We start from the raw sequence: 24,156 nt of genomic DNA, 5'->3' as shown, positions 1-24,156 counted from the left end.
AGGAGGACAGTCCCTGATGCAAATCAATGGGGAGGAGTCACAGATGCAGCTGGAAACAGCCTGAAGGCCTTGGGTACATCAATCGATTCTCACCTCCTCACCCGCAAGAAAGGAGAGAAATTCCTCTCCGGGACCGGTGAGGTGAGCAGAATCTGTGAGCTGGGACGCTGCCCAGCAAGGCTGTGCCCACCAGGGGGCACAGGCCCTGGGGGCACACGATGGCAGGCGTCTGTCTGTCTGTCACAGCCGCTGCCTAGAGCAGGGCCTGGCAGCCACAGGTGCTCCTGAGTGTCTGTTCAGCGAACACGGAGCGAACGCCTGAGCAGCAGCTCCAGGCCCTGGTCCGCAGTGGCCTTCGAGGCTCAGAGGGCTCCGGGGTGAGCGCCACCCCTGGGACTCAGGGCCTGGTGGGCCACAGTGCGGAGGAACTGGGGATGTCGCGCTTCGGAGGCAGGCCAGTCACGAAAGCACAGGTACTGCATGATCCCACTTACACGAGGCCCCTGGAGCAGACAGGTCAGAGACAGGGGGACAGGGGGGCCGGAGGCTGGGGAAGGGGAGCAGGGAGCTCACGTGTAATGGGGACAGTCTGGGAAGATGAGGACGGCCTGGAGAGGACGGTGGGGACGCTGGCACGAATGTGCTTCACGCCACTGAGCTGCACTCTCCGAAATGGCGGACTTAACACACGTCTTCTCTCTCTCTCTCTCTCTCAATCTCTCTCTCTCTCACACACACACACACACACACACACACACACACACACACACACACACACACACACACACAGTTCGTCTTCTGTCCATGCGGCCTCTGGGCCTTGCAGTGACTCTGAGGTGAGGCTCATCCACTCAAGGAAGCAGATCGCCCTGCACAAGGGGTCAGGCTCCCTCTCAGGGATGCCTCCCAGCCGCCAGGTGCAGCGGTGCACAAGCTGCCCCCCAGCACCCACGCCCCCTTCTCCCTTTGCAGTGAACGGGGTCCCTGCTGGCAACCCGGGGCCCCCATGTCGCCCACACTCAAGCACTGGTGTGCTCCCCTGGGTGGTGGGGGGCGCGGCGGGGCTCCTGCGGGCGCCCACACTTTCCTCAGGGTGGGAGGGCGGTGCCCTGGGGCCCTGGGCCGCTCAACAGCTGCGAGACGGCAGAGTCCGAACAACAGTGCTGGCCCCTGGAGAGCCTGGTCAGCTTCTCTGGGGCACAGGCCCCGCCGACGGCGATTTGCAGGTGCCAGCACAGGGCTGCGGCATGGGAGGCCAGCAGGCAGCTGTGGGGGACAGTGCCCGGGAAGGGCCCACATGGCCGTCAGGGTCTCCACTCAAAAGCCTGGGCTTCAAAAGCAGGCTGTCCACCTCACGGGGCTCTTTCTTTTCTTTGTGACGCTAGCAAGAAATCGCTCTTGTTAACTAGCACTTACTAGATGTTGCTGCCGCAGGTTTGCAACGAGGGGCTTCTGTCGTTGGACGTAAGAACATAAACAATAATAAAGCATCCATGTTGTGGCCTGTGCCCAGCGGAGCAGGTGCCCAGGACACACGGTGCAGACGGGTGCTCACGGGTTTTAACTCCCTTCCGTGTGCGGCTGGCCAGTGGGGGGAGGCAGGGGCCTGCAGGGGGCCCACAAGAAGCGCACCCCTAGGCAGACGTTGCTCCAACGGGCTCCCCGGCTACGGGATGAAGGGTGACCCGCTGACCCTCATAAAGTGCACCCGGCACAATGGAGACACCCCGGGAATGCAGGCAGGTGCTAGAACACACACGTTCAGACGGCTTGTGAGCAGCTGAAAGCATCGCCTTGAAACAGAACTCTCTGCAAAGTGACGGGCGAGAGGGAACCTAGCCTGGCAGGACCCAGCAGCCCCCCTGCCCCCCACCCCCAGTGGGAGGAAGGCAAACGCCCGCCTCCCCGGGAAGGCCGGAGAACGGAGGGGAGGCCAGTCCTCACTCCGTCACCGTTTCAACCCCCGAACCGAGGTGTCCTTAGAAATGTCGGTGGAGGATGGCTGCTTGCGCTTTCCTTCCTGCTTCTGAAAGCAGGACGCAGGCGATGCTGGACGGGAAAGCACATCCAGCAGAGCCCGCCCGCCGTGCATGCCCCGCGCACCCGGCGTCACCCACCACCCCGAGTCCAGCGCGGTCTGGAGTTTGCAGGGCTCCGGCGGAGGCCCGGGGCACAGCCAGCCGCTGCTCCTCGGGGGATGGCCAGCAAAGCTGCGTGCTGGGGGACAGAGGGTGGACCTCAGAGGCCAGGGCCACACAACACAGCCTGGTGCCTGAGCACAGGGCCTCTTTGTGACCAGATGCAACTGTTTTCTTGGGAGGGGTGGCCATGAGGCCACGGGCCCAGAGCCAGTGTGGACACTTGGGGGAGGCGGACAGGAGACACCCCCAGCACTCCGTCCGTAACTCCTGAGCCCACTGTGTCCAACAGCTGAGGGACAGGCAGGCGGAGACCAAAGGCAAGTTTCCTCCTCACCCCCTTGGCTGTGCGGGGCTCTGCTCCGACTCCCGACAGGCCGGCTTCCATCACCTTTCCCTGCGGGGGGCCTTGGCACTCAGGAGCCAGCCCCAGGGTGAGACCATCGGTCACTGCAGTCCAGCAATCGTGCGGAGCCTGTGCCGGGCACGCCACAGGCCCCTGCCAGGGCTCAGCCAGGCGTGTGTCAGCCTGACCCAGCAAGCTGAGACGCGGGCAGGTGGCCAGCCCAGTGCCACGCAGTGTTCGGGGTACGGCAAAACACGGCGACCCGTCCATGACCTGAGCCGGCCTGGGCTGAGTCCCCACTGCACTGCTGATGGCCACACCCAGATTCTCCTTTTTTGGGTGAATACGAGCAGTTAAAAAACCAATGTACACAAGCCACACCCAACACACAGAGGAGAAAAAGAGACTTAATTTCATTTTACTTTTCAGTTCAGAAAACAGAAGCACTGGACTGGACCAGAGGGTCCTGGGACAGCAGATAAAACGTGTCACTGACCCCCTTTACTCTGCGGTCCCTGACATCCACAGACAGGCTTCACTGAGTGTGGCTGTGACAGGGAATCACACCGGAACACCCCAATACTCGGTTAGCTGGGCATACAAACTCGAGGGTCAAAATGACCCTCATTGCAACTTATTTGCGTTTATTTGTGACAAAGCAGCACTTCCCACAGGCACAGAATCTGGAAGGGTTAAGACCCCAAGAGGAAAACAGCACTCTGGCGTCCGGGAATCCACTCAGGCTGTCTGAGGGCCACAGCGGCGGCCAGCGCGGCGTCGGGCTAACGTTCTGGTACGAAGCTGTTCTCACCGAAGGGCAGCACGCAGGCCACTGGCGTTCCCACTCACCTTGTCCCGTCCTGAGCTGCTCAAGCCTTCTGCCAGCCCCCAGGCCTAAGCGACTGCGTGGAGATGACCTGAGAACCGCCCGGACCTCCGGGACACTGTGTGGGCACTGCTGTGACTCGGAGCCCATCCCTGTCACCCAGGGCACCAGGCCACCCAACTCCTAGTTCCCCTCAGGCCAGGACGCCCACTGTGGGGTCCTGCCTCGGAACACAAAAAGTAAGTTTGCTTCTTTTATTTTCTTAAAAAAGATTTTATTTATTTTTAGAGAGAAGAGAAAGAAGGGAGAAAGAGAGGGAGAGAAACATCAACGTGTGGTTGCCTCTCACATGCCCCCTACTGGGGACCTGACCTGCAACCTAGGCCTGTGCCCTGAGGGAATTGAACCTGCGACCTTTCGGTTTGCAGGCTGGCGCTCAACCCACTGAGCCACACCAGCCAGGGTTGTATGTTTGCTTTTTAAGCCACTCTTCAAAGAAAGTGTCCCTGGGCCTGTGACATCAATGTGTCTGTGGCCTCAGATCTGAGGGCTCTGGTGGGCGTGACATGGTAACCTTGGCCACGCTGCCCTGCCCTGCCCCTGGATGGGGCCCACGCCAGGAGGAGGCAGCTTTCCCGCTACAGGGCCTGGTGCTCGGTTTCTGAGGAGCTCTAGCTTCACACGGTCACCTGCCCCACCCCCCTACCCTGACCCCCATTGACCAGAACTCATTTGAGTGTGTTTCTGCCCCTTGCAACCTGGAGAGGCCGCCTCTAGGAGCTCTGGGGTCTGAGCAGGTAAGTCGGAAAGCTGCCAGGAAGGGCCGCGGCTGGCAGAGCCTCTCGTTCTGGTTGTGCATCCCACGCCGAACCCACCTGCTCAAGGACCCGGTGGACAAGCTCTCTGGGTGCCAGCCGACAGCCTGGCCCATGAGATCCCTGTGCCCACGAGTGTGTCGGTGCGCCCCCACACTGGCAAAGGCCCCCGTTCACACGCACCGCGTGGTTGTGCAGCCGCCCCAGGGGTCACAGACGAGTCACTCTCTGCACGTCCTCCTTCTGCCCAGTAGGTAGCGGCGTGTAACACGTAACACACCTTGACGGGTCGGTAACGATGCAGTGAGGTGCGTGTGCACGCACACCTTTCCCACCAACTCTGGAGCTCACTTCCCTGAAAACAAACTTCCTTCCAAGCGACGGTCCACGTGGCGTCGCTGCTACTCGGGAAGGTCACTGCCAAGGCCTCTAAGGAATTCCCGTGCAAAAGGCATGAGCATGGACACCACTGGAAGCAGCTGTTTATTCCAGTATCACTTCACTCAGGGAGAGGACGACCTTCAGATGACCTCGACAGCAGTCGGTGAACTGGAGAAGCTGGGAGGAGGGATTAAAACCTAAGAAACTACTCCTGCCTCCCAGCCCACAGGGACTCACCCCCTGCTGATGCCACTGTCCCTTGCTGTCCCTCGTCACCAGGCAGACACGGTGTCTGCCACACACGGTGGTGACAGGCCGAGGGCCTGTGGTGAGCAGCAGCAGAGTGGGGACAATACGCTGTTACTTCTGTGGAGCCGAGTTCCGTGCTGCCTGGTGCGCGGACCACTCTCTGGTGAACAGACCAGACTGGGGGTGAGCCTGCCCCGGGGCACTGGGCCAAAGGGCTTCCCACACCCAGCCTCCACCCTGCGCACCGCCCTTCCTGAGCACGGGAGGGGGGTGGGGGGGGGGGGGGCGGTGGTGACGACGTGCTCCCTCCGGTTCCTGCCATTTCTCCCTGGGAATCGTGTTCGGTGGCCGTACTTTACAAGCCACAGAAAACACCCAGTCTTCCTACTCTGTTGCCTCATTTTGGAATAAAAGCTGTTTGCCAAGTGGCTCTTGGTCAAGCCCACACATCTACCAAGGACACGCTTGCCGATGTGGCTGGCTGCCGAGGCAGGTGTCCCCTCCTGCGGGCTGCGGCCCCCAGGCCACACAGCTCATCACTGCACAGCCCGTCCACACTCGCACAACAGAGCGCTTCCGGGTGGCCGCCACCTGCTCTCTGACCCAGGGGCTGCACCTGCAGGGCGGGCCAGCTGCACTTGCGGGCATGGGCCCAGTCACTGGTCACGGAGGGCCAGTGGCCCTGCAGCAGCTTCCCAATCACTGTTGTTTAAGGAGTCAAACTTTCAGGTGGTGTTTTATTAATATTTTCATATTCCTCTAATTCAAATTGGTATCATATCCCTTCTGTAGCCAAGAGGCAGCTGGCAGTCCAGGCAGGATGAGCCCCGTGGCCCCAGCGCACCAGGCCCCGCATCCTCCCAGTGCGCCCTGAGGTGGCCCTGCGGTGACATGAGCCCAGGGCCCCAGGAAGAAGGGGTGGGACTCAGGTCCCTCACAGGCTTGCACATCCCATCTCAGTTTCGGAAGGAGGCCTAGCGTGCGGGGTGGGGCGGGCTCCTATCTGCTGGGCGTCTTCTGCCCCAGGCTCAGCTTGTTCCAAATCCGCTCCAGCGCCACTCTGCCCATGAAGAAGGTGACGGCGAAGTTGCGCCTGTACCAGTCCCTGCAGAGGAACAGGACGCCACAGTGACCCACAGGACACACTGCCGGGAACGGGGCGCTGGGACCCGGGTCCCTCCTTTCTCCACCCTCAGGAAAGCACCGGCACGTCGCAGGGCCGAGGAGGCCCCGCCCAGGGGAGCCCAGAGCCACGCAGACCCCGCTGGCTCTGCCATCACCACTGGTTTCTGCTAAAAGGCCCCAGAAGCCTGGGGGTGAGCGGCTTCCTCAGAGAGACTCGGTTACTGAGGTGGGGATGGTGGGGACCTGGGTAGATACATGAAACCTTTGGGGGCGGAGGCAGGGTAGAGGCTTCTAGGAAAAACAAACAAAAAAAACCATCCCGCTGAGACTGAAGTCCTTCCGGAGAAGTGGATGCCCCTCCACCCACACAGCCAACCTCACAGGATGGGGTGCAGGGGAACGGAGACGCAGCATCTCCCGTGTCCACAGGGCGGCAAGACAGAGGCTCCAGTGCCGCGGACTGAGGCTGGTCCTGTCCCAAGTGACGCCGGGACAGGACGCGTGGTCCAGAGAGACCAGGTGGGACAGGACCAGGTGCACCTGAGCAGCTCAGGGTCACATGCGAGGGCACCAGCACCTGTCGCCCCAGGGAGCTCACGTAGCCTCTGCCACTGAGCTCTCGACCCGGCTTCAGCTGCTCGACCCGACGCGGCCACTGCCACAGTCAGAAGCAAACCTCCAGCATCGAGCCCATTTCACCCAGAAACACGCACGCCGTGTACGTACGACGTTTTCTAGAGACGCAGCCACAGTGCCAGCACGGCGCCTGAGCAGGGCCGCCTAGGACCCAGGCCCCGCACCTCTCCGTCCGCAGGCCGCCACCTCTGCGCAGGCCGCCTGTCCGAGTCAGGGTGCGGACGTGGTCTACACTCGCAGGGAAATCTCTTTCAGCCTGTAACAGCTCCCCCTCTCTCCCCCAATCCCAGCTACTTGTTGAAACCAGATCGTCTGTCTTACAGAACTGCCCACCCTCGGGGTCACAGCCTCGGGCTGGCGTCCTGAACATGGGCTTCTGCGAACCCCTTGCCCCCCACACCCGTCTTCCAGAGAACTGGTGTTCAGGACCCCGGGAGGCCTGACTCGGCCCAGGCCCTGGGTCTGTACCAATGCGCCCCCACCCCAGAGACACGGCCGAGAGATGCCCCGGGTGCAAGGCAACCGGCCTGCCCGTCCACTCCGAGGTCTCCGTCAGCTCCCCTGCGCGGGCGTCCCAGCAGCCGCGGGGGTGGACCGGGGCCCAGGCCCGTTTCTGCTGTAGGAACAGGTGACTTCCTGGGCCCTGCTCCAGCTGTCACCTCCCCCAGAGGAAGGGCCCCTGCCCAGCACAGGACCATAGGACAGGCAGGTGCTCCCTGGGTCCCCTCCTCTATTCGTTGACCTTCAGAAGAGGGAGCTGACTGCCTCCCGGTCCCCAGAGGGGCCCCTGGCCTGTCGGTGTCACCGTGGTCACGGAGATGTTGCCACTTTCCATGTGTTTTCCATCCACTGACAACAGTTTCTTCAGCAGCATCTCTGGCCTGAGGGAGCCCCTCCCGTTACCCCTCGTGGGACCACGTGGCCCCGGGGACTCCTCGCTCTCAGACCCGAGCAGGGTTCCTCCAGGGCTGCCCCTCCCCCAAGCCAGCTCCGCTCCGAGGGGAGTCCAGGAACCATGGGGCGGCCGGCAAATAACTTTCAGCGTCAACCTCCTCCGAAAGTGCAAATCTGAGTTTACGGCAACTTCTACCTTTGGCACGAATGTCATCAAATTCAGGTTAAAAAGTCCTACCCGGTACAGATGCAGCTTTACAGTCTTTAGGAGAAAAAGAAAATACCTACCTGTTATAATACAGGTGCTTCTGAAAGTTTTTACTTAAAAACTCCTTGTAAAAGTCGGCCATTTCTTCAGCATCCAACGTCGCTTTTTGACCTGAAGACAAATGTCAACTTCAGCACTAGTAACTAAGGGAAAGGAACCCACACACAGCTATCCATCTAACAAGTGAGTTTAGGCCCGGGCTGGTGTGCCTCAGTGGGTGGCGCGCTGGTTCGATTCCCAGTCAGGACACAGGCCTGGGTCGCACGGGCCAGGTCCTCATTAGGGGGCACGCCAAAGGCAACCACACACTGATGTTTCTCTCCAGTTCTTTCTCCCTCCCTCCCCCTCTGTCTAAAATAAATAAAATCTTTAAAAAAAAAAAAAAGGGACAAAAGACTTGGGAATAATTTGAGAGGAAGCAAAGACCAGCACACAGAAGGAGCGAGGGGCCCCGCTCGTGGATTTGAGGACCCCACGCGGCTGGTCTGCTGGGGGCACCGGCCCCAGGTCAGCACGTCCGCTCCTCTCACAGGAGCAGACGTGCCCCAGCGGGGCCCCCGGCCCCCAGCCGCGCCAGTGTCCAGCAAACACCTCGAGTGACCAGACGGATGGACGGAGGCTGTGAGGAAAGAAAGGGAATGATCTGCTGCCTGAGGAGCCATGGGAGCCCAGGGCCCCATGAAGGTGACGTCTCAGCTGGGCCCCCAAGGATGACCAGGGTCCCACAAGGCACAGAATGGGCGAAAACCACCAGGAGCTAGGACAGCAGAGGCCCAGGTTCCCCGCTCAGGTCACAGGCCAGTGTCTCCCCCAGACGCCCCCAGGACAACGCTGGACGTGAAGCAGAAGCACCGTGAACACAGGTCCACACTCCACCCCTGTGCACAGCGCCCAGCGCTGCTGTGGAGCTGCTGGTCCTCGGTGATAGGGAGCAAGCAGGTCCACCCTTGGGAGGCCGGGACACACAGAACCAGGCCTGGTCAGCTTTGACTTGCACCATACAACCCGGGGCCAGCAACTCTCCACCTGGTGGTCACCGTGCCGTCCACTGGTGTGCGGTCACGTCCACACCTGCGCTCAGCTTTCTATCAAGTCCACACTGCCCTTCACCTCGGCTGTGCGCCCCCTACCTGCCATTCACACCTAACTCGCCCCCAGGACAGGACACTCTGGCCCTCAGGTTCGCCAGGCGCTGTCCTCCAGCCCCGTTTCCCTGGTGGCGGCCACACTCCGCCACCACACACCGCACTCCCTGAACCCCCAACCCCAGGCCTCTGCTTCCAGGGCACAGTCTGACCCCTGGGGGCTCGGGCTGCCTCCTCACACCTGAGAGCTATGAACTGAGGGGGAAGTAGAGCAGCCTGAGCGATGGGGCCAGAGGAACTGGGACGAGAGGGCAGGGGTCTGGGGTTCCCTTTAGGGCCGCCAGGGTGGGAAAGCAGGGTCCTGGGTCGGAGCCGCAGGCAGGTCAGAGGACACCCTCACCAGCACATCACTCCTCCAGAGAACACAGTCAGCTCAGTCTGTTGAAGTTTCTATAGCTGGAGTCACGTGTCTACCTTTTTACTCCATAAACAACTGACTTTTAGTAACTAGCTTTTGACCTGTTTGGGGTATGTTTGTGTTATAGGGGACAGGAATCCAGCTGCGTTCTTCTGGGCCAAAGTAACTCCTTTCTACCACGTCACTCACTAAACAAACCCCTCCCTCAAGTCTGCGGCCCGCCCACGATGTCGTCTGCCCACTGAGGGGGCACAGCCTGCTCCCTCCCTCCCCACCCTGTCCCCACAACCGGTCACCATTCCAGTGGCTGACAGCGCGAGCATTCCTCTCCCGCGGCCTTTCTGCAATGCAGCCTCTCCTGTTTTACCACCAAATCAGTTTTTAACTCTCAGCTAACGCCGGCCTTCAGTGCTGCGCAATGCCGTCAGTAGGAACGCCATGGCACTGTGAACGGGACTCGAAGTACCCCCTCCTGTCCATGAAGGGTGGTCTGACTCCAGAGCAGCCCCCGCAGGGGCCCACCTCACCCCGCCAGCAGACCTAGGGGGCTGGCACCCTCTGACCTTGGGGGTGCGGGTCCACGGCCCCAGGGGCCGGAGGCCTTGCTCCTCAGCTGGGCCAGAACGGCGCTGTAGGTGAGCTGAGAGCCGCTGGGGCCCCGACCCCGCAGGTCAGAGCCAAGGGCCCTGCACTTGTGCACCGCAGCTCCGCTTAAATGATCCGCCCTCACCTGTGAATGTGAAAGGACCAGCACCCACCTCGTGGGTCACTCGGGAGAGAAAATAGACACACAGGCGAAGGGCTCAGCACAGGGCCTGGCACAACCGGCACTGGAAGCCGAGCTGAGCCCCCCCACCCCCCGAAGGCCTGTGCCAGCAATGAAGCCCAGCACGGGGTCGCTCCATGCCCCTGACCTTCACCCTAGAAGGGCTTAGGCGAGGCTGAGGAAGGGCCGGTGCCTTAGCCCAGTGACAGACTGGACTTTTGGGATCCATGGTTTTGGATTTTTCATCAAAATTTCTTTGGGGGTGGGTCAGAAATGACCCAGGATCACCAGAGGGAGCAGAAGGAGGGCAGACAGCTGTCCCACGGAGTGGGGGACCCTGACTGGCCCCTGGGCTCCCTCCCCTTTTCACCGCCTCATGCAGTCACTCGCCCAAGAAACAGATCAAGCGGACTGACCTGACTTGGCTCTCAGTCCCAGGCCTTTAGCTTTTAGTCTCGAGTGAATGAATTCTTCTCTTTCCTGAAAGAAGATGACATAGGAATGACCGACCTTTTGTCTCCCTGTCTCCCCGGCGAGGACACAGCGCTGTGGGGAGGCCCGGGCGCAGGTTTCTGGGGAAATGGCCTCTCAGGCTCTCTTGTCCACCCTCTGATTTTGGTTAAAAGTTTCCTGCCTGAGACAGGGCTTGGAAACGAGCCCATCAGCACGCTCTGGGAGGCACTATCTGCCTGCAGACCCACAGAATGAGACGCACCTGCTCCGCCTCCCGCGGCCCACAAACGCATAAGCCTACGAAACCCAGGTGTGCCCCGTCCAGTTCCAGTGCGGTCAACCATGCTGTCTGACAAGGTCCAGACATGGGGCACATGTCTTCAAGGAAGCGTATCCTGGCCTGGAGGACGTGGCATCACTTGGGATCTGTGTGTGGTTTTGTTCTTTCTCTTTCTTGGAATCTGTATTTTTACTGCCTTAATCATCTGGAACCTCCTGGAAATGATCACCACTCTTAGAATTGACCAGCAGCTGACACAAACAGGATATAATCAGACCAATGCGTCTCTAGTCAACAAGTCCCTGAATGTCGAAAAGTCGTTAGAGTAACAGCCAGCCCCTCCTTTACCTTGAATAAGAATATATATCAATTAGACAGCCATAGAAATAAGAAAAGCTGGTTAGCTATTAAGCATATAGAAACAGTTACTGTGAAGCTAAAGTTTATAGTACACAGAGAAACATTCTAGACAGAAAAGACAGATAGCTAAGTTAGATATCACAAAGGCCTTATTGCCTCTGCTCAATCTACCGTATACTTTTGCCCTATGAACAATTTCTGAAAATGTCTAATCGTCTGATTTATGACTCTCCTGGTTAAGATAATCTTTGTTCACTATAACTGAATCTATGGAAACTTTGGTCAAAACAGTCCTTGTTTAATATAATTAAATCCATGGAAACTTTCGTACTTTTCCTGGTTACCTTTGTATTGATTTTTCTGCTTAACTGATCATGCTATACACTTGCAAATATTAATCTATGCCAAAAAGGAAAGTATAAAAATCCACTTGTACTTGCAATAAACAAGTCAGTGCTTCACCTGCCTCTGAGCTGTGTAGTTGCCTGATCTCCATGCGCCGATGCCTCCTAGCACCTTGGGGACGCCCTGGACTCTGCTGCGGCTGGACCGAGGCACAGGTGTTTTCCTACTGGATCGGAGTAGCTGTGCTTGTTTCTCACGCAGTGTGTGTACGGTGTGCTGCTGAGAGGCCTGAGCACTCCGGAGGGACGAGAATGCACCACAGAAGCCCACGTCTTCGTGAACGTGAACGCCCACCTCGATGGCCGGGGTTCTGGTTCCAGCTCCGCTGCTCCCTTCACCTCCTCCAGAGTCCAGGGTTTGTGCTCCCGAGACTGACCGATACGTTCTAGGTACAGCTACGTGTTGATTCAAAAAGCGTATGCAGCCCTGGCCAGTGTGGCTCAGTGGATTGAGCACTGGCCTGCGAACCAAAGGGTCGCAGGTTCGATTCCCAGCCAGGGCACATGCCTGGGGTGCAGGCCAGGGGGCGCGTGAGAGGCAACCACACAGTGATGTTTCTCTCCCTCTCTTTCTCCCTCCCCCTCTGTCTAAAAATAAGTAAATCTTTAAAAAAGGAAACCTCAGCCTGGACAATAACAGCACAAGGTCCGCCCACACACCCATGCCCACACAGGTGTGCGGGGGAGGGGCAGATTCTTGGAAACAACGGACGCACGAGCAAAGTGGTTTTGCCGGGTTAACTGACACCAACGAGAGTTAAGGGCCTAGAGCATCCGACCAAAGGCTTTCCAAGAACCTGCGGAAACTGAGCGGCAAAGCAGACACTACAGACTTAGCGCACCAAGTGGCCGATGTGTCACTGCTCACCCCGAGGGGACACGGAGGACCCTCACCTTGTGAAAGGTCACGTTCTGGTTCGCCCAGAACCGCTGGTTCCACTCTTGGGTTTCTTGCCTTAATTCTCTGAGCTTCTGTTCCGAGGCCGATTCGTCTTCGGGGATGTAAAAGTGGACGGGCCGCAGGTTGGAAAGCTTGTCTGGCGGTCCGATCCAGTCGTGGCGGGACGTGCTCGGAGGGCGGAACCTGGAGGCCTGCAACGAAATGCAGAGTCAGCAGGCCGCCAGACCGGCCTGCGGTGCTGGGGACACAGTCTGGGCTGACGGAGGTCCTCGGGAGTGTCCTTGTCCTGAGGGACTGCCTAGGACAAATGTGCACATGCCCGTCGCAGCGAATGGACTTGACACAGAGCGGCTCAACTCTGGCGCCAGGCGGGAGCCTCAGCCTGGGCTTCACACCGCAGGCTAGAGTCTCCTCCAAGCAGGCCACAGACCGAAGTGTGAGACCCAGACCTGTAAAACCTGTGAACCGCAGGAGAGAACGGCCAACCTGGGGTTAGGCCGAGATTTCTTCAGCACCAAAAACACAGTCCAGCTGACTGGACGGCGCCAGAGATGAGATGTCCGCTCTCCGACGAACACGGCAAAGCCAGTGGGACAAGCCACGGGCTGGGAGAAAACACACAGACCCAGGAGGTCTTGTTTCCAGGATACGTGATGTCCTCTTAAAACACAGTAGAAGGAAACAGACAGCCCAGTTAGAAACGGGAGGGAGCCTTCAAGCTGCTCAGCATCAGGCCAGGGTGAGCCACTAACCCACACACGGCACATGGACGGGTCCCGAAACAGAGTGAGAGAGCCAGGCGCCCACGAGGCAGACCGCGTGGCTCCACCTGTGTGACACTCGGGCAAAGTACCCAGCTTAGCAGTTGCCTGGGGTGAGGGGAGAGGGGCCTGGAGGGACCTCCTGGAGGGGAGGGTGAGATCCCTGGAGGGCCTGGAGGGATCTCACTGGGGTGGGGACTGCAGAGGTTTGTGAGTGTGTCAGAACACATCAAGTGCACCCTCACACTGGGTGTGTTCCTTTTACTGCGTGTAAATCACACCCGATAAAGTCAGCTAAGTGCATGTCGCTTGCCGTAATGAACGATTTGGTGGAGAGAGATGTGAAGTTTACAGATACGGCAATTACTGATGAACTAGCCTCCCAACGCTCAGGAGTCCTGAGCGAGCCAGAAGTCCCGCCCTCAACACTGCTGTGGCTCAGAGGGTAGAGCGCCGTCCGCAAGCCCCAAGGGTTGTCGGTTCCATCCCCAGTCAGGGCACATGTCTGGGCTGCGGGCCAGGTGCCCAGTAGGGGGTGCCTGAGAGGCAACCACACACTGATGTTTCTCTTCCTCTCTTTCTCCCTCCCTTCCCCTGTCTAAAAATAGATAAAATCCTTAAAGGAAGGAGTGCTCTTCCACAGCTGCTAGTCATTGGTGAGTTCCTGCCCCCCCCACCCCCCCCACCCCCCCGCAGACTCCAGCTCATTACACACCACTGTCACCTCTGTCTGGTAGCCCCACAGGCCTCTCTTGGTGTCACTGAGAAGTGACATAGGGCCCCTGAAAGGCACAGCGCAAGTGGGAAGTTCCAGACGAAGGGCTGGCAGGGCCGAGTGGGCAGGACGGAGGGCATCCTTCCGGAGTGAGAGTGACAGGGCCCCACTGGCTGAGCCGCCGCCCACTCAGACCCAGAGCTCCTCGGACTGGCAGAGTGGACTAGACCGGTTCGCTCCGGGGCTGAGAGCCCTGTTCAAGAGGCGCAGCCAGGACCGCCTTCCGCAGGTCCTCATTCCCAGAACGGTGTCCGACCACCACATCCTCCGGTTGGCTTGTTAAACAAAAGCTCTTTTAGAAACCACCCTCTGCAACCTTTTCTGGACCTCTCTCCCCCAGGCCCTTCTCAGAAAACGAAGGCGATGCCCACAGAGGCGCCCAGCAGGCAGCAGCGGAGCTGGCCAGGCCCACACGTGGGCTCCCATCAGGACAGGGCTCCTGCCCTGCGCCCACCCCGAGATGTCAGCTCTGCCAGCAGCAAGGGGCAAAAGGGAAGACTCCCCCCCCCAACAGAGCTGTTCACCTGGTTTCCACCTCCCCAGACCGCCCCCCCACACACACAGGTCCCCACCAGGAAGCGTTACAGGGGCCGCCGACGCGCCCACCCACAAGCAAGCAGACAACCTTCCCTTACAAGCTGGGAGGGCTGTTCCTCTGGGCCGCCCCAAGCCCCAAACATCTCGCCTGCCTCTGTTCCCCAAGAACTGCTACTGCAAAGGGAGGAGGACTTGGGAGAAGGGGGAGAAAAGTTCTTTGTACAAGGAAACATCGCTTTGAAGTCTGAGTAATTACTGTAATTTACGGGTTTTGCAGCTCAAGCTCCCCTGGAGCGGGTGGAGGGTGGCAGGGAGGAGGGTGGGCCGCACCAACAGAAGACCTGCTGCAACCTGACAGCTCTGGCCTCCCCACCCCCCGCCCCCGCTGGTGGGGTGGTACGTGCTCTCACCTGTCCGAGGGCCCCTCCAGGGCCGCGCCTGGGAGCTGAGCTTCCAGCGTCTGTCCCTACCTGTAACCTGCCGGCTTCTCCTGTGCAGCCAGCAGCTGCCAGGCTCCAGTCCCTCTGCTCCACCACAGGCCCCTGAGGTCCCCAGCACACGCCCACCCTGGGCCCTCCCCTTCCAGAAGCCAGGACTCAGGGTGGACACCTGTCGCAGCGCCCTCTTTCCCACAAGTGCCCGAGCGCAGCACCGAGAGCACCTGAGTCCCCACAACAGGCAAGGGTGAGAGGAACGGACCCAGCCAGACGGAGTGTTCGCGGGCGTCCCGGGTCCTTGGTCCAGTCCCGACTCCTCTGAGGGGGGAGCCGAAAGCCTTTTCCTCTGGAGGGTCAGAGATGCCCAGACAAACCAGCACACCCCGCAAAGGGCTGGCACCTCGGAACCAGATGACTTAATAGCAGGGGTGCAAGGCTGGTTTACCGTCAGAAAAGCAATCAGTCCCGATGGAACAACACACCACCGAGGAGTAGTCTTCTCAGAAAAAGAAAAAAAAGTCGAGTGTGAATGAGGTCCAGGCTCCAGGACACAGCTGCCAATCCACAGGAAACACAGGGTCCGAGGGACATGTTAAGTCACACCATAGGGACACAATCAGCGAGACCCAGGTGGCGGGGACTTCGAAAGGGCATCCCTTCCCTGCCCCCAATAAACTGCCTTTTTAAGAAAAGGAAGAGGATGGAACCAAAACCTAGAGATTACGGGAAATAAAGCACATCAACCAATCATAACATGCAGACCTTTCTCTATCCTGATAAAAGCAAACTGCAGAATAAAACGTTCCTGCCCCGGCAGGAGCAGCTCAGCGGGTCGAGCGTCGCCCTGTAAACCGAAAGGTCACTGGTTCGATTCCCAGTCAGGGCGCAGGCCTGGGTTGTCGGTTGATCCCCAGTTGGGACACATGCGGAGGCAACCGATCTACGTTTCTCTCACATCGATGTTTGTCTCTCTCTTAAATGAGAATAAAGTAAACCTTTAAAAAAAAAAGCCGTTCCTGACATTTCTAAGACAATCCAAAAAAGTTGAGCACTGCCATTTGCGGGAGTTAAGGAATCATCATCGGTTTCAGGTGTGACAATGGTATTATGTTTACCTCCCTTTTCTAGGTCCCTGCCTTTCAAAGGTACTGAAATAATTGCAAATGAAGTTCAATGTTTGATAGCTGCCACTGAACTACCCGAGGGGGTCTGGACAGGTCCAGGACAAGACAAACAGCCCCGAACAGGTCCTTGTAGAGGCGGGTACTGGGCGCAGTGACACTTCGTATCTGTCTCTCCCTGCACACACTTTCAAAGGATTCCGAGTAGCAGGAAGGGAAGTCGGCGGCCAGTGTAACCCTGCACGGAAACGGGGTGGGGGCTCGTGTGCCGCCCACCGGGGCAGGAAAAGCACTTGGGAAGGTCTCCGAGCCCAACCGCGGGGGGCGGGGCTACGGCTCACCGCCTACGCAGCAAGCCTCTGGAGACCGGGTTCGGGTTCGGTGGAAAAGGAGGAATCTTTTAATCAATGGCGAGTTTCTGCCTAAAACACCTGGGTGGCGACAGTCACGGGAAAGGAGCAGTCAGTCGGAGGCTGCGGCAGGTGCAGCCGTTTAAAGACTAGCTGTCACCGCGCGCGCAGGTTCCAGAACCAACAGGAGCTCACAGCGCTCACAGCGCTGCCCGCCGCCCGGGGCTTTGGGAAGCATCTGCCTCAGAGCCGGTCCCTCCAAGACTGACGAAGAGAAGCCACCCGTAACCCCGGCCAGCACAGTTCAAGCCTGCGCCAGGAAGCCCTTCCTCCACCCAGGGGTCGTGAACGTGGGTGGCCGAGCGGGTCTCCGCTGTTCAGCTGGGCAGCTTGCGGGGGCCGCTGCCCCAGGCCGCAGCGCAGGCCCCACTGGCCACCACTGACAGTCCCCCCAAAGGGAAAACACCCGCTGCCTTCCTTTGCTCCGGCGCGTGGGCTTCGGAAGCCCCCTCCCAGAACTCCCCGCGCCCAAAGCCAGTGGGCCAGCCCCCAACCCCCGAGGGCCGGTGTCGCAGTTGCACCTCTTCCAGCAGCCACATTCAGCAAGGGGCCAAGTCTCCAGGCAGCCCTGCGCAGCGCAAAGCCCTCCCCCCTTTCCCGGGGTGGGGGTGGGGTGTCCCCTGATACAGTGACATGCGAACCCTGGGCTGAGAGAGCGGGAAACCACGCGAGCAGGCCTCTGCTGCGCATCGCCAGGCATGTCACCCTACGGCGATGGCGCGGGGTTCCCAATTCCGCACCCTCACGACAATGGAGTCCAACACGGTTTTTGAAGTCTTCCCCTCCCGTCTTTAATTTTTCCATCTATTTACTGAAACCCTTTGTACTGGAAATGCCACGTTAACTTTAAAATCGCAAGAGACCCCATCACTGGCATCTCATTTACTTTTGAGTTTCAACTTCCTCCTCAGGATGTTTATTCTACACTTCGGGGTTTGCAGAGCATTCTCCGCACTGAAAATCTAAGCAAAACACGCGGTCAGCACTTCCATTCCTTGTGCCTGTAAGTGCTGCCTCTCCACGCAGAGGGCCTGCCTCTGCTCTTTCTGATCCGAAAATTACTTGAAGAAAAACTGAATTCCCTCTCCTCTGGATGTAACCATCGCATGCAGGCATCATGATCTCGGGAAAGTTACTCGGTCTTCCTGTCCCCGAGCTGCCTCATCTGTAAAACGAGGGTGGGGAGAGCAACAACTTCATGGAATTCTGAGAGTCCCGTAAGTCAGACCATGTGCAACTGTCAGATCTGCACCTGCAGGTGAACATCCACCATCGCTACCAGCGTCAGCGAACCCGGCAGGCAAATGCTAGCACCCGGAAGGCGACCAGTGGCACTCTGACCCCTTGCCCTTAAAATCCTGACGTCACACCTCGATAAACCTGGGGTGGGGGGAGGGGAGACTAGACAAACGGTGGAAACAAACACACAACTGCGCGGTGCCCAGCCAGGTCCCAGAGCACCCACATCGGGACCCTGGGGGTGGGCCCTGTGGTTTGGTTTGTTTTTTTTTTAAGATTTTATATGTCCTGGCTGGTGTGGCTCAGTGGATTGAGCACTGGCCTGTGAAGTGAAAGGTCAACTACTCGAATCCGGGTCAGGGCACAGGCCTGGGTTGCGGGCCAGGTCCATGGTGGGGCAATGTGAGAGGCAACCAACTGATTCAATGTTTTCAAATAAAAATAAATTATATATATATATATATATATATATATATATATATATATATATATGTTCAGAGAGAGGGGAAGGGAGGGAGAAAGAGAGGGAAACATCGACTAGCTGCTTCTTACACACCCACAACTGGGCACCTGGCCCGCAACCCAGGCCTGTGCCCCATTGGCAATCAACCGGCGACCTCCCACCTCACAGGCCGGCGCTCAGCCCACTGAGCCACAGCAGACAGGGCGGCCCCGCGGTGTTCAAAGTCCTCCCCGTGAGCGAGACGTGCAGACAAGTTGCAAAACCAACGGCATTAAGCTACACAGATGAGGGGTTAGTCGGCAGGAAGCAGCTCAAGAACACTTCATTACGAGCTGAGCTCCCAAGCCTAAGACCAGGCTCTGCTAAACCTTTCTAGCAGAAACTAGAGCCGGGCGGGAAGCACACAAAGATGGGACAGAAACAGTTAACACCAGCGGCCCCAGGCGGGAACTGCCCTTTTCCGCCCCTGCTATATCTAGGATAAGGGGGCCCACCTAAAAAACATCACCAGTGCCATCGTCATGCTAGGGCTGGGCAGAGTCTGTCGCATGGGTCAGCAGCTCCACCTTCGCGGGGTTGCGGCCCAACAGGTGCGCGGCGCTGGCTCCCGGCGCTGGCTCCCTGCGCTGGACTGCAGACGGCGGAAGGGGGCTCCTCCTGGGGATCAGCCCCCGCTAGGGCGGCCCTGTCTGCCCGCCAGAGCGCTCCCCGTACCTGCTCAGGACTTTTCTGCCCCAGGAATGAGGTGTTAAGTGGGATGCTACCGTGTACCAAACAGAGGTCAGAGCTGCCGTCCCGTATCAGGGACCCAAGCCAGGGGCCTGGCGTCTGGGGGACCCGTTGCCCTGGTAACTCCTCCTCTAAACTGTCACCTAGACAGACCTTCAAAGCCATATTTATAGAAGGACATTAGTAACAACAGACCAAAAAGCACGAAAACTCACAGGCAGAAACACTATGGAATTCTTCAAACGGGTTCTTTTGTATCCTTCTTTAACGATTGCTGCAAACGGGCTTTCCAGCCCCCCTCGTTAGCCCGTCAGCAAATTTGCTGTTTGGATGCTTTAACTACTTCATTAGTCGACACTTCACGTGGCCGCTGGAATAAAGGCCTCCGACTCCCTAAAACACAACAAACTTCCCCGGAGAAGTGCCACTCACAGAACCCGCCCGCCGGACGCGAGCCTTGGCGGCTCTGCGGCCACGAATATGCGCACGTGCGCAGTTTCCAAAAAAGAAAAAGGAGTCAACGTGAAGTCCTACGAAAACCGATGACAAAGTTTGCCAGCGCTTGAAGAAAAGCACCAACGATCTTTTTTTCGCACTAAAAATCTTAACGAAATCAAAATGCAGACGAAAACAAAAAAACACATGCGCGCCTCAAGAGTTCTTTAAGGAAGTTACCCTCGAGGAGGAACGGGGCATGTACCAACCGCCAGCTGGCTGTGCGACAGCAGCAAGGCCGTCACCGGCGCGGGCGCGGCGGCCCCGCTCCCCAGACCAAGGGGCGGACCCGGGACCCGGGACTCGGGGGCGCAGCGGGGCGCGCACGGTGCCGGAGGCACAGGTGTCCCAGGGGCGCGGCCTAGGCGGGCACCCCTCCCGGCCCAACCCCTCCGGGAACGCCGCTCACCCGGCTGGGCGCCGCACCCCTGCAGTCGGCGCCGCGCTCGGAGGCGAGCCGACAGCCGCAGCCGGCCAAGCTGCGGCTCAGAGGAGCGAAACGGCTCCTCCCCAGGGCTCGCCAGGCGGCCATGGCCCGCGTCTCCCCGGCCCCCAAGGAGCAGTCGCGACGGCGCGCCGGGCTGCCTTACGGCAGGTCGCAAGGCCAGAGGGCGGGGAGCGACGGGCCGACTGTGCTGGTTCCCCGCGTGAGACGGGCTGCGGGGGCGGCGGGCCGGTGCGGGCGGCCCCGGCAGCCGCTCCTTGGCCGCGGCCTCTCCGGGCTACTGCGCACGGCGACTAGCGGCGGCCTCGGCGTGGAGCGCGACGCGACAACGGAGGACGTTTTCCCAGGGTCGTGGGCGTTCGGCCCGGGGCGGGGCTGCCGGGCTGGCGACGGCGGGAGCCGCGGAGTCACACGGTGTCGGAGGCGGGGAGCGCGAAGGCGCAGGCGCGCGCGATGGCGCAGGCGACCCAGGTGAGCGCAGGGAGCCGGCTGCGCGAGTGTCTTCCTTCGCGGGGCGGTGCGCCCCACACCCCAGGCGCGGACCCCGAGGACGGCCCCTGCCCGGCGCTCGCGGGGCTCGCTGCAGCCGGGGCCTCTCGATCAGACGCGCGCCGGGCGGGGCCGGGTCTCTGAACCGGACCGGCATCTTTTCCTCCCGCCGGCTCCCCCGGCTCGGCCGAGCGCGGCCTCCCCGTCTCCCGCGGGCCATTGTGAGGTCAGGCTGACGGGCGCGTCGGGGGCCCGGGCGACACGCCCGGGGAGGCCGCAGCGGCCGGTAGCTGCCGCCGCCACCGCCGGCCCCTTCACCGGCTGCCCTGTTCAGACCTAGCCGGGAAGGGCGAGAGGGATGCAGCTTGGGGCCCAGGGCTGGTGCCGCACCCCGTAAAGGGCTGATCTTCCACCTCGCCACTCACCTACGGGAAGCCAGCTTAGCTTTCTTCTGGGTAAAGTGCCGGGCGGGGAGCGTGGAGGAAAAAAGGGGGCAGCCTGCCCTTCGTGGTCTCCAGAGGCGTATTCGTGGCTCAGACACCCGCGAGGGACTGGTTTCCATCGATTATCCATCCCTCTCCAGTGAGCTGTTTCCTAGAAACCCAGGAGCGTGACGGGAGGCTAGGGAACGCGTTATTCACATTTTGTTGGGGGGGGGGGGAGGGTGGTAGGGCCGAGGAGGTACCAGGCCTCCAAAGCCCAAGATGGTGCCCTTGGCCCTTCCCTCCCTGTCGAACTTCACATCCGGCAGGGAAGGTCTGTGAGGTGCTGGAAGGGTGGGGAGAACAAGAGGATCCTGGAAGCGGCCCTTCAGGGGTGTCTGGGAACCACTGCCGGTGTTTGTTTCTCTTAGAATTACTTTTTCCGGAAACTCAGACATAGATAGCTTTTGGCCAGATGGAAGCCGAGATAGGCCCATCAGCCTCTAAGGCCGTGGAGCGGCTGGTTTACATTCCACAAACCAGCCCTGCGGGTGGCTACAGGCAGCTTCCAGTGTTAGACTAAGATGCCTGCGAGTTCCGAGTTCCAGCCAGAGAGGTCAGGCGAGTTCAGGCCGCACGCAGCCAGAGAGCCCTGCTGCTCTCATAGCCCTGGAGGGCCTGGCGCCCTGGCCCAGAGCTGCAGCTCAAGGACCCTGCAGTCACGCAGTCACCCTGGTCTGCAGCCTCGGGCTGTTTGGGTGAGTCCATCCCTGTCCTTGCGCCTGGGTGTTCCCTGGACCACAGTAGTGACCGGCCTTTTTGAACATAGCTTTTCAGAATGCGCGTTTTAGAATCCATTAACATGTGGCTGCCGTTCTGCAGAGAACCTGTCGTGTAATAAGTTGTCGCTCTCGTCCTCTTTCAGGGCTTGTGAAACCGAACCCAGCCGAAGCATGGATATGGGAAACCAACACCCTTCTATCCGCAGGCTGCAGGAAATCCAGAAGGAAGTGAAGAGTGTGGAACAGCAAGTCGTCAGCTTCAGCGGCCTGCCGAATGACAAGAGTTACAAGAACTTGGAGAGGATGCTAATGAAACAGCTTTTTGAAATAGACTCTGTGGATACAGAAGGGAGAGGAGACGTCCAGCAAGCCAGGAAGAGGGCGGCTCAAGAGACAGAGCGGCTCCTCAAGGAGCTGGAGCAGAACGCGAGCCACCCGCGCCGGATGGAAATACAGAACATCTTCCGAGAAGCCCAGGCCCTGGTGGAGGAGAAGATCGTGCCGTCCTATAGCGGCGGCTCCTGCGCCACCGAGGAGTTCGAGGAAGGCATCCAGGACATCATCCTGCGGCTGACGCACGTGAAGACCGGCGGGAAGATCTCCTTGCGGAAAGCGCGGTACCACACCCTCGCCAAGATCTGCGCGGTGCAGGAGATCATCGAGGACTGCAGGAGGAAGCAGTCGTCCCTGCCGCTCCCCGAGGACGCCCACCCGTCCGTGGCCAAAATCAACGCGGTCATGTGCGACGTGAACAAGGCCAGAGGCACCCTGATCGCGCTGCTCATGGGCGTGAGCGGCGAGGAGACGTGCAGGCACTTGTCCTGCGTGCTCTCGGGGCTGATGGCCGACCTGGACGCTCTGGATGTGTGCGGTCGCACAGACGTCCGCAACTACCGCAGGGAGGTGGTGGAGGACATCAACAAGTTACTGAAGTACCTGGATCTGGAGGAGGAGGCCGACACCACCCACGCCTTTGACCTGGGGCAGAACCAGTCCATTATAGAAATAGAAAAGGTCCTCACGAGAATGCGGGAGATTAAAGACGAGCTGCTGCAAGCCCAGAGTCCCCCCGAGCTGTACCTGAGCTCTAAGACGGAGCTGCAGGGACTGATCGGCCAGCTGGACGAGGTCAGCCTGGAGAGGAACCCGTGCATCCGAGAGGCCAGGAGGAGAGCGGTGATTGCGGTGCAGACCCTCATCACGCACCTGGACCTGAAGGAGGCCCTGGAGAAGAGGAAGTCGTTCGCGGGCGAGGAGCACCCGTCCCACAGAGCCGTCTGGGACGTCCTGGGCCACCTGTCTGAGATCCTGGGGGAAGTGCTGTCGTTCGACGGGAACCGAACGGATAAGAACTACATCCGGCTGGAGGAGCTGCTCACCAAGCAGCTGCTGGCCCTGGACGCAGTGGACCCGCAGGGCGAGGAGAAGTGCAAGGCTGCCCGCAAGCAGGCTGTGAAGCTGGCCCAGAGCACCCTCAGCTACCTGGACCTCAAGTCCGATGAGTGGGAGTACTGAGGCGCCGGCCGCTTCCTGTTCTGCGCTTTGCACAGGCGCGGGTGGCTGGAGGAGCGCTTCCGGGTGGTCGGCCGCGTGTTGTTGATGCGTGCACATTTCCGTCTCAGTATTTATGATTTACGCAGATTATATTCAGCGTCTGCTGCTTCTGGTGTTGCAGAACAGATGTCATTACAGCACACTGATTTTTTTCATTTGGATTGTGTGTATGTCGTGTTTTGTTTTCCAATCAGAAAATGGAACGGGGCACCTCCTGTCATTTTTAACGAGGTTGTACAAAAGCATAAAAACGCGTGTTTCAGAATCTAGAAACAGCCCCAGCCTTGCCAGACCGAGCAGGGGTGTGAAGGGGAGGTTTGGTCCTGTGCGAGGTCAAGCCTGGAGCAGCCCCCGGTGCTCTACCCCTGAGCGAGGCGTGGGGATTTCCTACTTACAAAGCCCAGCTGGCCCCGCCCAGTTTAATTGGGTGGGGCTTCTTTCTTTTCCTGGGTGGTCTGTTTTTTCATAAGGGTTTTGTTTGAAATCAGTGTATTTCTCCCCATACTCTGCATGGGGGGTGGGTTACTTGTGTGTGTGACGTGGGAAATAATGAGAATCCACAGCAGAGAAGCCTGTGAGACCGCTGTGCAGGGGACCAAACACCCGCAAACTTAAAACCGCTTTCAAGTTGTGTTTGTAAAAACTTACGGTTTTCCTTAGTAACTCGCGAGGATGGGAACATTTCAATGAAGTTGATGGACCTTGGAAGAAACAGGACCACCCGTCGGTGGGGTAGGACAACGAGGGCGAGATGAGCGGCCAGCGTCACATGTAGGTGGCACATGACGGCTGCTTCTGCCAGTCGTGCTGCGCGTGGACAGCCCGTGACCCGTGGCCAGGCAGACGGCGGGTGCCGTCTGCAGGCGCAGGACCAGACCTGTGCCGCTGGTCCGAGGACATTGGCCATTGGCTTCTGGCATCTTCAGCGTCATGCTCCGGGGCCCAGGTTGGGGACAGGACTCCGAGCACCTGCTGGGCCCCTCTGCTCACGTGATTGGCACGTGGCTTTTCCCAGGGCGGGAAGAGCCAGTGCAGCCTGTGGGTACGTGAGGTTTTCTTCTGCTACAGGGCGCACACATTTCCGCATGTTCTTCCCGAGGCCCCAGGTTGCCTTTGAGGACCCCACAGTCCTGAAGTGCCTTGACAAGGGGA

General features: G+C 59.4%; 2 protein-coding genes across 6 annotated transcripts; one reads left to right on the top strand and one right to left on the bottom strand.

Moving 5' to 3' along the window:
* Positions 1–5,472: 5,472 nt before the first annotated feature.
* COA8 (cytochrome c oxidase assembly factor 8) lies at positions 5,473–20,004 on the bottom strand. 3 transcript variants are annotated; one of them, XM_053927610.2, is made up of 5 exons: positions 19,722–19,971; positions 12,339–12,536; positions 10,364–10,427; positions 7,699–7,789; positions 5,473–5,860 (listed from the first exon to the last, which is right to left on the bottom strand). In XM_053927610.2, exons 1-5 carry the CDS (start codon positions 19,842–19,844, stop codon positions 5,755–5,757), a joined length of 582 nt encoding a protein of 193 aa, XP_053783585.1. In that variant the 5' UTR covers positions 19,845–19,971; the 3' UTR covers positions 5,473–5,754. The 3 variants fall into 3 exon arrangements, 1 of the variants encoding a protein (XP_053783585.1); XR_008427240.2 differs by lacking the exons at positions 5,473–5,860; positions 7,699–7,789 and adding exons at positions 10,663–10,895; positions 11,503–11,840 and having other exon boundaries at positions 10,367–10,427; positions 19,722–20,004; XR_008427241.2 differs by lacking the exons at positions 5,473–5,860; positions 7,699–7,789 and adding exons at positions 10,663–10,895; positions 11,507–11,840 and having other exon boundaries at positions 10,367–10,427; positions 19,722–20,004.
* On the top strand, positions 19,908–23,159 carry BAG5 (BAG cochaperone 5). 3 transcript variants are annotated; one of them, XM_053927608.2, is made up of 2 exons: positions 19,908–20,228; positions 21,594–23,159. In XM_053927608.2, the coding sequence occupies exon 2, from the start codon at positions 21,622–21,624 to the stop codon at positions 22,963–22,965; it is 1,344 nt and encodes a 447-aa protein (XP_053783583.1). In that variant the 5' UTR covers positions 19,908–20,228; positions 21,594–21,621; the 3' UTR covers positions 22,966–23,159. The 3 variants fall into 3 exon arrangements, with proteins under 3 accessions (XP_053783583.1, XP_053783584.1, XP_045057415.2); XM_053927609.2 differs by lacking the exon at positions 19,908–20,228 and adding an exon at positions 20,343–20,472; XM_045201480.2 differs by lacking the exon at positions 19,908–20,228 and adding an exon at positions 20,509–20,828.
* The last annotated feature ends 997 nt before the right edge of the window (positions 23,160–24,156 follow it).

Source organism: Desmodus rotundus, chromosome 7, assembly GCF_022682495.2.
Source record: "Desmodus rotundus isolate HL8 chromosome 7, HLdesRot8A.1, whole genome shotgun sequence".
NCBI classification, from domain to species: Eukaryota; Metazoa; Chordata; class Mammalia; order Chiroptera; family Phyllostomidae; genus Desmodus; species Desmodus rotundus.
This window is presented reverse-complemented; position numbering and strand designations above follow the sequence as displayed.

Bases quoted from the DNA above. Each gene is read 5' to 3' on its own strand.
- COA8 (XM_053927610.2), bottom strand. From the start codon at position 19,844: ATGGCCGCCTGGCGAGCCCTGGGGAGGAGCCGTTTCGCTCCTCTGAGC. The intron at 10,428-12,338 runs GTGAGGGTCCTC...ATCTTCTTTCAG, and splicing joins AGAACGTGACCTTTCACAAG to GAAAGAGAAGAATTCATTCA. The intron at 5,861-7,698 runs GTAGGTATTTTC...GTTCCTCTGCAG, and splicing joins AAGCACCTGTATTATAACAG to GGACTGGTACAGGCGCAACT.
- BAG5 (XM_053927608.2), top strand. From the start codon at position 21,622: ATGGATATGGGAAACCAACACCCTTCTATCCGCAGGCTGCAGGAAATC.